The sequence below is a fragment of the Chrysemys picta genome, chromosome 5 (assembly GCF_011386835.1).
Source record: "Chrysemys picta bellii isolate R12L10 chromosome 5, ASM1138683v2, whole genome shotgun sequence".
NCBI lineage: Eukaryota > Metazoa > Chordata > Testudines > Emydidae > Chrysemys > Chrysemys picta.
In genome coordinates this window covers 117,802,381-117,814,340 of record NC_088795.1, presented here as the reverse complement: position 1 = coordinate 117,814,340, position 11,960 = coordinate 117,802,381, and the positions used below count along the sequence as shown (strand labels likewise).

Below are 11,960 nucleotides of genomic sequence, written 5' to 3'. Positions count from 1 at the left end.
TTTACCTTTTCCAATTCCAATATATCTCTTTTGAGATGGGGCAACCAGATCTGCACGCAGTAGTCAAGATGTGGGCGTACCATAGATTTATATGGAGGCACTATGATATTTTCTATTTTATTAGCTATCCCTTTCCTAATGATAGGGTGACCATATGTCCCATTTTGGCCAGCACAGTTCCGTTTTTAAGCACTGTATGACATTGCACCCTATGTGATTTTTATGAAATATGCTAATGAGTGTGAATATAATGTAACTGGAATATGCTTCATGCAAAAGCTCACTTGTAAGGTATCATTACAAAGCTTATAATCTACTGACTATGATCATCCTATTTGTATGTATGTATCATTCTTGTATCTGAAACTAGAAATATGAAATATAACTCTGAGGGCCTATTGTAATTATGCAAAGTGTGGGCCATTAATGGTGGTTTTGAATCTTGATGGCTCCCATCAGCTGGATGGCTCTGTTTGCTTGCAGGCCTTCCTGTGAGTCAAGCTGGGAGGAATGAAGGCGGGGGGGGGGTGTCTAACAGGACATGTGACCATATCACCTGGTACTGAAATCCATCTTAAACTTGGTGCTTTTCCATTTAGAAGGAGGGGTGGGGCCCTAGAGAGAGACAAAAGATTCCCGGCTTGTGCCAAAGCTATATGGGGGGGAGGGTATGGAACAGAACAAAGGGGGTTGCAATCATGAGAAATCCCCTAGCTACCACCTGAGCTGGAACAAGGGCTGTACCAGGGGGAAGAATTGTGCCCAGACTAGGAAGGTGTCCAGTCTGTGATAGAAGCTTATTGAAACATCTGAGGGTGAGCTTTTAGCCGTATTCAGTTTTCTTACTGTACTAGGCTTAGACTTGCATGTTTTATTTTATTTTGCTTGGTAATTCACTTTGTTCTGTCTGTTATTACTTGGAACCACTTAAATCATACTTTTTTGTATTTAATAAAATCACTTTGTACTTATTAATTAACCCAGAGTATGTATTAATACCAGGGGGGGCGGGGCGGGGCGGGGTGTGCAAACAGCTGTGCATATCTCTCTATCAGTGTTATAGAGGGTGAACAATTTATGAGTTTACCCTGTATAAGCTTTATACAGGTAAAACGGATTTATTAGGGGTTTGGACCCCATTGGGAACTGGGCAACTGAGTGTTGGAGACAGGAGCACTTCTTAAGCAGTTTTCAGTTAAGCCGGCAGATTTTTGGGGCTGTTGTTCTGACCTAGGTCTGTGTTTGTAGCAGGCTAGTGTGTCAAACCAGGCAGGGCACTCACGTCCCAAGTGGCCAGGGAAAACGGGCTCAGAAGTAGTCTCGGCACATCAGGTGGCAATCCCCAAGGAGGTTTCTGTGATCCAACCCATCACACACTGTCCCTGATGTCCTACCTTTTTGGGCAAAACTGGGCATTTGTCCTGTTTGCTCTTGCCAACTTAGCCGTTGGCCCTTCTCACAGTCCCCTAATCAGCTGACACAAGCAAATGGGACAAATGCCCAATTTTGCCAAAAAAGTGGGGCCATGCCCCCCCCCAGATGGGCACAGTGGAACGATCGGGGAGTGAGCAGGTATGTTTGGGCAGGAGAGGAGCCTGGCCAATGTGTCTCCCCTATGCCCTGCCCCTCCAAACAGTATTCAATAGGGTGTCATGTGCTCCCTCTGCAGCCCCGTCAGAGGACAGTGTGGTCAGGGCCCTAATTCAAATGCATCTCCAGCCAGGCCATGCAGCCAAAACTCATGGGTGCTGGGCCCTACTGGGCAACTCAGCTGGTAAGTGTCCGACTTGGTCCCACAACATGCACTTTTGCCAGGGCACTGAGTGTGGCACGGCTCTCCTCACAGCTCCCCAGTGAGTCCCTGGGGCCTGCACCCTGACCTTGTGTCCTTTCCACAGGCAGTACTTCGGGGCCAGTCCCCAGAGCCCTCAACAGTTCCCCCCTGCTCCAAACGGCTTCTTTCCCTCCACAGTCTGTCTCCAGTCGCAAGCTTCTGCCCCATCTCAGCAGGGGCGCCATTTAGGGAGGGCCTCCGCAAGTTTTGTACCACCGGCCTGGAGGAACACCCCCACCCTAGTCCCCCAGCTAGGGTGACCAGCTAGCAAGTGTGAAAAATCGGGACGGGGGTGGGGGCGTAATAGGAGCCCATATAAAAAAAGCCCCAAATATCGGGCCTGTCCCTATAAAATCAGGACATCTGGTCACCCTACCCCCATTGCTCACTTCTCTCGCCTCACTGGCCAGGAGTTCCCTCCTCCCTACCATACCAAAAACTGAAATGTCGTCCCAGCATCACAGCCTCCCCTCCACCTTCCTAGTGCTGCTCTCTGGTCTCTCCTGTTATCTGGAGCCTCCTTCCTGCCTCTCTGCTATCCCAGCCCGCAAAGGGGCTTCACTCTGCTAACTGGATCATAGTCCAATAGCTTCACCGCCTGGCTCTGAGCCCAAAAGTACGCACACCCTGCTTTGCTGCCCACATCCCAGCCCATACTCATGCTGCTTCCTCCCCTCCCCCAGCTCTGCTATTTGGCTCAATTCAGGGCATGGAGGAATGTTTAAGAGGGTGGCAGGGGATGAGTGGTGACACCAGGTGGCTTGGTGCAGCCCCATGCATCACATTGTCAGTATAGGGAAATACTGTCACCCTATATCCAAGGTCTTCAATCTGTGGGGCACGACCCCAGGGGTGGGGAGCAGCTGAGGTCCCGATAAGTCTCTATGGGGCAGGGAGGGAGTGCTGCCCAGCTCTGGTCCTGGTCCTGGCTGCCGGCCCCATACGCGGGGATCAGTTCCCAGCAACAGCTGAACACCCTGGGGGCAGGGGGTTGTGAGGTTAAAAAGTTTGGGGACCACTGCCCTATAGGTTTTTTCTGTTATCCGCTGACTAACAATAAATCCAATCAAGCTGGCTGATGCTGAGGTCTCTTTAGTTACCGAATTGAATCCTTGTTGGTAACACTCCAAAGCCTTGAGTACTTGGGTTGGTGATTAGCCCCTGGACTAGATGGCGCACTAGCCTGATCCATTATGGCAATTTCTATGTCCCTATCACTTATTTAGAAGCTATATGACATATCAGAGGCCTTAATCTGTTCCTAAAATTTCTCATGGGAAGCCTAGCAAGATGTCTTGTCACTAAATAATCTCCTCTTGACCATAGCCTGACTTTTACACCGAATTCGATTTAAACTTCAGAAATTTTGAAACACTCTTCAAAATATGGAATGTCTGAATTTCATTGTAGAGCTCTGAAACTGAAGAAAACATCTGGCTCCAACTATTTGATAGCAAATAATTTTAAAAAAACAATTCAACATTTACTTTTGCTCCAAGGTAATCAAAGCTGCTCACATGTAAATATGTAGGGCCACATTATGTAAGCCCTTTGAACGTGGGCTCACAATATTTGTGGCTGCACCTACTTGTGTGCACCATTTATGCACATGAAGGGGTATTTGTGTATATACAGATTGGGTAGATATGACTCCTTTAGTTGCACTTAAAATTACCTAATTTGTTTATGCAATAGGCCTATGTGCCAAAATATTGTCAGCACATATTTTAGCGACACATTACAAATGATCTATATGGTATTGTTGATCTATGTGACCTACAGCTAGTGTTATCTTTATTTTAATTCTTCAGTACTGAAAGTCTTGTATTGGAAAAAACGTAAAATAACCCCCGCCTTGAAATAAGGGAATGTCCTCTAGAAGAATGTACACCCTTTATAAGCATGTTCAGCCTCTGCCCAATAAGATGACAGTTTTTTAAAGAAACTATCAGCATTTCCACTATGCTCATTTTCAGGAGTTTGGCTCACCATATGCATAATTGTGCAGCAGGCGAAATGTGTGCTTCCTCAGTATGGTAACTGATAGGAGCAGGAAGTATGGATTGCATGGGTTGGGCAGGATCATTAAAGACAGATGTTTTGGGAATGGGCGGTACATCAGGTGGTACCACTAAAACTTCAAGATGTTGAAGCATTGGCTCAATAGTGCCTGAGTGGCTATGACTGCATGTGGTAACTCAAGTGGCTACATGAAAGCAGAGGATGAAGGAAGGGGTGGCATAGCACCAATACCCTTCACTAACCCGAATAATTACCTTGAGTCTAGGTGGACCTCATCTGTCGTCTCAATGGACTAAAACGCACTGAGCTATTGATAACAGCAACGTCCATCCAACAGGATCCCAACACATTTTACAGATTAATGAGTGAGGTGGGGAGTTTTTTTTGCGGGGGGGATGTTAACAGGGACTGTGTGGGCAGGCTGTCATGGTTATTGCCTTCAACTGCAAAGTTGCTGGGAATCCTTTCTCAAGTCAGGTTTAGGCATTCACTGAGACTACAGAGGGTATAAGAATAGAGAGGAAAGAAGCTAATGAGGTTCATTTGGGGAGGACAAATGCAACTGAACTCAGAGATAATGGAGAGAGGCAGGACACCTTGGGCCATGGGGAGAGCTGCTTACCCACTCCCCTGATTCTACCAGCAATATCAGAAGGCTACATTGCTCCTTCCTGTCAGTCATACTGATTGTCAATGCTGCCCATTCTGTCAGAAATACAGAGACAAGTGCCCTTTAGAGAAGTAACTCTGCTTACAACCAGTACTCCTCTGCTCAGTGGCCATGTGTGGCAAATGGAGCAGGGAGGGGTCACCAGCAAAGGGACTGGGGAGAAGAGTGACGGGTCAGTAATCTGCTCTCCCACACCACTGCCATAGTCAACAGGTAAGGAAGTGGAGCCAGGGGCAAGACTTGGAGGGGGAGGGGGGGGGGCTGGAAGCAAAGTTGGAGACAAAACTCCAGCTTTCCTTTCACTTCTTTCTCCAGCAGTAAACAAACACCTTCCAAAGACTGATTAAAACTCAGCAGCTTTGGTATTGCTAATGCACACTGAGGGATGCTGAGAGGAAGATACTATTTTCTCTGTGCATATATTTTGTCATCTAAACTTTATTCACCTCCCCTGTTCATTCCATCACGCAGCTGCTGAGATTTGCTACTAATCACAATGTTCCAGTGGGCCCAAGTTAGACCAGAGGAAGGCCAGCAGCAGCCAGTAGAATAATACTCTTCTCTCCTACCCTCTCTATTCTGCAACGCACATACCCTGAAATTTCAAGTGAAAGTTGGGGTGTGTGGGTGAATGAGTGACTGGGTTGGGGTGGTCAGAGAGGAACTCAATAAGGTGTGTGTGTGATTTAACAGAGAGGAAATCAATAAGACATTTGTATATAACTGCCACCTATTATACCTAATATGATTTCACTGTTAGCTGCTTCTCTAACAAACCTTTGCCCCATTTGCTTCTCTCTACCTTTACGTTACAGCTCAAAAGTTTGGAGTGTAAGTTCCTTGAGGCAGTAACTGGCTTTTGTCTTTGGTATAACGAGTCCCTAATTGGGGCGATACAAACAAACATTAAAAGGCTCTGTAGAAATTACGCTCAAAACATTGACAGGAGAATGAAATCTCTGCTGTGGAATTCTATTTGCCGGTTTAAGAGAAGTTATAATTGTTAATAAAACTCTATAGGATTCTTCCATGCAGGATCTTCATGTAAAAAAAATAAATGCTGCTGCAAAATTTCAAGAGCACAAAATTATCTACAATAAAAACAATAAACCTTTTCAAGTGAAATCCCTGCCCAAGCCCAAAACACATACACATTTTTCCAGACCTCAAGTGCTAGACTGGGCCTAAACCTGGAAACACTTATGCCTGTGAATAAATATATTCACGTGAGTAATTCTGTTCTAGGCAGTAGGGACTGCTTATCTGAGTTCACTTATTCGTGTGCGCGTCTTTCCAAGGTTGGGCTTGTGGCGTGGCTCTGTCATTAGGCCTGTTTTCTTCAAAGGGATGTTAAACACCATGTATGTCCTGAGACCTCTACATGGTTCTTTATTTTTTTTTTTTTTTAATAAAATCTCTGAACAATAGAAACTTTCTGTTTTCAGAATATTACATTTGACTCTCTGAAAGGACTTGTGATGACTACTTAGCTATTTTGTAAAAATGCAGTAATTGATTAGACATATTCTTCCTTGCAAATTAAAAATAAAAAATGAACTGAGCCAAGTTCATTACCATATAGAACATAACTAATATCAGGCGCTATTAAAGTCCTGATTGTAGAGTGTGTTTTCTCATAAACATGATTATAACAACCTAATTTGCATTACTAAATGATTGCTAAAAATATAAAAAAATTTTTTTCCTGCAGGCCAAAAAAAAAGTTGATCCAATCAGTAAAATAGAAGGAACACAACTGCTATGGAAGCAAAGATGATTAATCACAATTTGCATAAGAGCATAGTTATTATTTAGCTAACACTATGCACGCCAGAAGAAGACTAATTGCAAAGTACTTGTTTAAAAATCAGGTCAGTCTCTCACAGAGGCTCATATGAAGAGTACATTCCGCAAAAAGATTTGCATGGATATTTAGTCAGATTTTAAGAGCTAAATCATAGCTTTGCTACAAGCCTTGAGCAAGGAGCTGCACAAAGTTGTGCTGCCTCAGGATCACACCTGGTACCAGATTGTGATTGCTCTGTAGGGAATGTCATCTGTTTCATTCCTATATCATAGAATTGTAGGATTGTTGAGCAGATGACTTGCCCTGCTGCGCAGGCTCAGATGTACTGGCTAGCATGTTGGGGGACTGGAGCCAAGGCTCTGCGTACATCCCGTTCATGCCCACTCCCCTCCTCCCTGCATGGTATGGGGAGTAGCAGCCTGCAGAAGGCTGCTATCTATTATAGAAGTAGCCTATGCAGGTGAATGAAAAGGGTGCCTTCTGCTCCGTTGCTCCCCTGAATAGCCAGGGTTGCTGACTGGCTCTAACTGAATTCACATTTTCTATGCTCTGTTGTGTTTGCTTTCTACGTGCAGCCACACAATTGAGATTTCCTGGCACAAATGCTCTTAAATTGGCTGTGCACAAATTTGACACCAAATGTACATTGGCATGCACAAACTTTCACACTAGAAGTACTTGTGCACTTATCCAACCAGGTGGTGGCAACAATGCCGTGTGCCTTATCTAGCCACTAATAACTCATCAATGCAGCTCAAAGAGTCACAGGCTGCTATTGGCTACTAAGTCAGAGCCCAAAATATATAAATAATGTTGAATAACAAGGACAGTAACAATTGTGATTGTACACATTCTGCAACCAGAAAAAAGCTAAATTAATTGGCTAGATGGATTGCTGCCTTTGACATACTCTGGATTATATAATTCTTTGAGGTACTTGCCCATAGTGTGCTCGGATCCATTACCAAAACCCTGGAAATAGTCCATTAATCATTTTTGTCATGATTGCAGATGACAAGAGCCATTTGAAGCTTAAGACAGCTAGTAATTAAACATTTAAGGTAATGTGCTACTAGCTAATATACAAGATAGAAAGAGAAAATTGAACAGAAGGCAATATCAGCATATTTTACCATGGAGAGATTGTGGGACTGTGCATCTTCAGTACTGTAATTTTACAAAATCAAGTGCCACTGCAGTAAAATGTGGTAATAAAAAAAATAATTCCCACCTCTGCTAACAGCACTGTTTAGCCCCCCCCCCCCATCTGCTCAGAACAAAATTGTGACCCAAATATTTTACCCTTGAAATAAAGTATTGCTCTGACTTGAGTAAACAAGACAAGCCCAGTGATCTGAGATCATGCAGGATGGTAATGTTATAAAGGATGAATGAGCCCCGAGGAGCCCCTTTCAGTTTTATTTCTTCCTTACTTTGACCTCCCCGTATCATCCTTGTGTTTTGGAATAATCATCCACGACTTGGCTGCAGTTTGCCCCTGGCCTCTTTTCCTGGTCCCATTTCTGCTGCTAAACAAAGGTGTATTGACTTCAAGGAGATATAAAGCACATTTGCAAGTTAAATTAACCCTTTCTTTTCTCTTTCACCTTTTACAATCTATCTGGAAATCAGTTATATGGCCTAAGCCCACTCCTATTAAAACCAGCTGATTGACTTCAAGAGGAGTTGGATTGGGTCCAAAGTGTGTATGTGATCGCCAGAGTGACTATACCAAATACCTCCTCAGCTTTGCCTGGGGATAGGTCTTATCTGTACTGATGGAAATGAGTTTGTTACTGCTCTTATCAACTGATGTCGATACTACTACAGAAGAGGCAGCTGGGTTCTTTACTTTCTTGTGCATCATCATCAGACCTTCCAATTACAGGCCAATCAGCTACACCTGTACAATCATGGGATGGTCATGATTTTGCACAGGTGTCATTAATATCATTGCTGGAACTCAGTGGGGTTCCACAGGAATAACTGAAGGCATAATTTGATTTGCACAAGCTTTGGTGGTGATGCTGATGTTCAGGATGGTAAGAACCTAGCTAGACTTTCAATTCCCAATGAATGGGGGAGGGGAGCGCAGAAGGGGATGACACTCAGATCCAGGGAAGGGTGAATACTAGGTCCATGACCTTTCATGCAAAGTGAACACACATTTGCCTCAAAAATGGAGCGGCACTAAGCATGAAACCCAAAATGCCAGTTTAAGAGTTGCCTTTTAGAGCAGAACTGCACACTGGAGAACCAGTCCATGAGGGGGCTGAGTACCTTCTGTGAGTAGGGGTGCCAACTTTCTAATTGCATAAAACTGAACACCCTAGTCCTGCCCCTGGCACGCCCCCCCCCACTACATTCCCCCTCCCTTGATGGCTCGCTGTCCCCCACCCTCACTCACTTTCACTGGACTGGGGTAGGGGGTTGGTGGGTGAGAGGCTGGAGGGCTCTAACTGGGGGGGTGCAGGCTCTGGGGATGAGGGGCTTGGGGTGCAGGAGGGTGCTCCAGGCTAGGGGATGGGGCTGAGAGATTTGGAATGTGGGAGGGGGCTGTGGATTGAGGCAGGGCGTTGGAGTGTGGGAGGGGATATGGGCTCTGGGGATGAGGGGTTTAGGGTGCAGGAGGAGGCTCAGGGTTTGGGGGGCTCAGGGCTGGGGCAAGGGGTTGGGGTTACCTCAGGCAACTCCCGGTCAGCGGCGCAGTGGGACTAAGGCAGGCTCCCTGCCTGTCCTGGCACTGCGCTGTGCCCTGGAAGCAGCCAGAAGGTCTGGCTCCTAGGCAGGGGGGCTAGGAGGCTCCTCACACTGCTCTTATCCACAGGCACACACCCCCCAGCTCCCATTGGCCTCAGTTCCTGGCCAATAGGAGCGTGGAGCCAGTGCTCGGAGTGGAGGCAGTATGCAGAGCCCTGTGGTCCTCCCACCTAGGAGCCAGACCTGCTGGCCACTTCAAGGGTGCAGTGTGGTGCCAGGACAGGTAGAGAATAGCCTGCCTTAGCCTTACAGTGCTGCTGACCGGACTTTTAATGGAGTCCCTTTTCGACCAGGTGTTCCACTCGAAAACTGAACATCTGGCAACCCTAAGGTGTCAGGACACCGAACACATGGCAACAGCCTTTGAGGTGTCAGGCCCCCTTGCCTCCAGCTGACTATAATGGGAACTGAGGTCTTAGCACCCTGCAGGACCAGACCATATGCTTCTGCTGCTGACTAAATTCCACCTTCAGGAAAAATCCTCAGTTTATGATAGGATTGGTTATTGAAGAAATTTTGCTATAAAGAAATTTCAGAGTGGATCATTACTTTCCTTACATTTTATTCCATCAGAATCCCTTATGTTGCCAATGCTGCACCAGACCAAACATGGACAACGGTAATAGAAATGTAATTTCACCCAAAACAATCATAATTATAATGTGTATAGCCATTGTTCTGGAGTGGTCATTCTCTTTTCAACTTTACAAGTATTTCATGCACTACCTATATTTATCATAGATAGGGCTGAGCCTGCAAACATTTACTTATGTGAGTGGTCTCTCACTACTCAAAGAAGTAAAGTCACTCATATGGGTCCTTTCAGGACCATTTCCTGTATGTTCATTTAAATGACAGTAGGAATATGGAAGTCTCTAGAAACCACATGAAATGGTACAAGCTGTGCTTTTTCCCCAAGAGAAACAAACTTTAAGCAAGAACAAGGTCATTCTAAAAAAGTATAAGCAAAAAGGTTTATTTTGGACAATGAAAGTTGCCCTCTATGGGCCCAGAAAAACTCTGCTCCTTGTCTTGATCCTGTATTTATTCCAGGCTATGCCACAGCTAAGCAATTAACAACATCATTTTCAGATGATAGATCTAAAATCATTCTATTTCACTACACTAGACTTGTAAGCTGCAAGGATCTAAATTATGAATGTTTTATGCCAAAAATTATATATAATGTGCAACCAAATCTAAAAATAGACTCAATTATAAAAAACAAATAGGATTTGTGTAAAAAAATTAAGCTATAATCAATACAATAAAAATAGAATACTTTAAATAAAATATGCTTATTATCGCTTCCAAAAAGTCTAATTTATTTTTTTTTAAGTTGAAAATGAAGATTTGCTTACAGATGTTGATCTTAAAAAATATCAAAAGAACAACACAGAACAATTATGCATTAACAAAATGTGGATGTACCAAATTATGAAAATACTGTAAATATATGGAGGTGTCCATAATTTTTTTTTAAAAAAGTGTTTTGTATCGGTGTTACTCCTAAGTATGTGGTTGTATTTTTCCCTATCCAAGACAATTCTTAACCAGAACAGATCACTGGAAACAGACACATTACTTTTTCACAGTTTATAACAACAGCTTTCTCTCTAAATGTTAGGGACATGAGCAAATTTCTAACAATTTTAGGTCTCAGATTTTGAGTTCTCACTTGCGCAGCCTATGATCTTTCACCTTCATAATAATACACTATCCATGTGTCTGATTCTGCTTCCACTAAAATCAACAACAAACCTCTCATTGACTTTAACGAGACCAGGATCAGGTCTTCTACTATCAAACAGAATGCATAAAGTCAAAGAACAATGTAAATACATTCATGCTACGACTCTTTCAACTCATTTTGGGTAGTTAAATGAAAGTATTAGATATTTGGTCTATTTCACACTACATTAATATATTTACATTGTATACATACATTATGACCTTGATGGCAAATGTTTGGGCTGTGTTTAGCAGTCTCACAAAATTCCATATTCCAATTTAAGTAGATTGTTTTAATTAACAGAGACAGCAGAGTATTTCCTTTAGCATTTGATAATGTAAGATTTTAAGGACAACGCTGGCCCAGACATAGAACTGTATCTTGCAGGTAACCAGAAACCTGCCAACCTTGGAGACTATGTCCAAATGAATTCTTTCAAGTTTTGTTCCAGGATTTTGAAGATGTTATGAAAGGAGGGTCAACATAGAAACCCCCTTTATTTTGCTGCTGATGGTCATTTTTCTGGTAGCACAGTCTAAAGAGAAACAGTGTCATCTGTGTAAATTGAGCTCCCAATCTGTGTGCTTTGTATCTTTGTACTCAGCAATGGGATTGCACTTTTTGTAGGAGTCAGTTTTCCTGGGGGGGAAGGTGAAATATCAAGCTGTGCACAGAGACGAGCTTTCACGGACCCTTTCGGTGTTAAACTGTGCAACAAGATGCTAACTAGCTGCTGCAGCCTTTTGTGCACCCATGTCCCAGTAGGTTGTTGTTGCGTCCATCCTGAAGTTTTCCATGTGTTTGAAGGGATGCTCTCCTGTCCAAACTAGACGTCGGCCCACTCTGTTCCTGCTGTCTTCTCAGTCTACCAGGGATTTAAATGATACATATATTAACTGTGGACAAATAATCATATAAGAATAAAAGTACTGTGCCCATTGGCTTAGGGATATGTACATATTCCCACTGCACGTGGGGTCCAGTTTTGCCCTCCAGTTATACCTGTTTGATCTCATTGACTTTCTTAGCTTGCCCACGACTTACCCGATACCCACTCTACTTTGAGTGAGTGGGAAGGGAAGGGAGGAAAAAGGAGTATGCAAGGGAGGAGCCGTGGGTCAGTATAAGGGAGTGG

General features: G+C 43.9%; 1 protein-coding gene across 2 annotated transcripts in view; it reads right to left on the bottom strand.

Moving 5' to 3' along the window:
• Positions 1 to 9,638: 9,638 nt before the first annotated feature.
• STK32B (serine/threonine kinase 32B) overlaps positions 9,639 to 11,960 on the bottom strand; it is a 321,652-nt gene continuing 319,330 nt past the window's right edge. For both annotated transcript variants that reach the window (XM_042855471.2, XM_008170158.4), the window contains one exon: positions 9,639 to 11,690. In XM_042855471.2, coding sequence (XP_042711405.1) covers positions 11,552 to 11,690 — 139 coding nt within the window. In that variant the 3' untranslated portion in view covers positions 9,639 to 11,551. The remainder of the gene's footprint in view (positions 11,691 to 11,960) is intronic.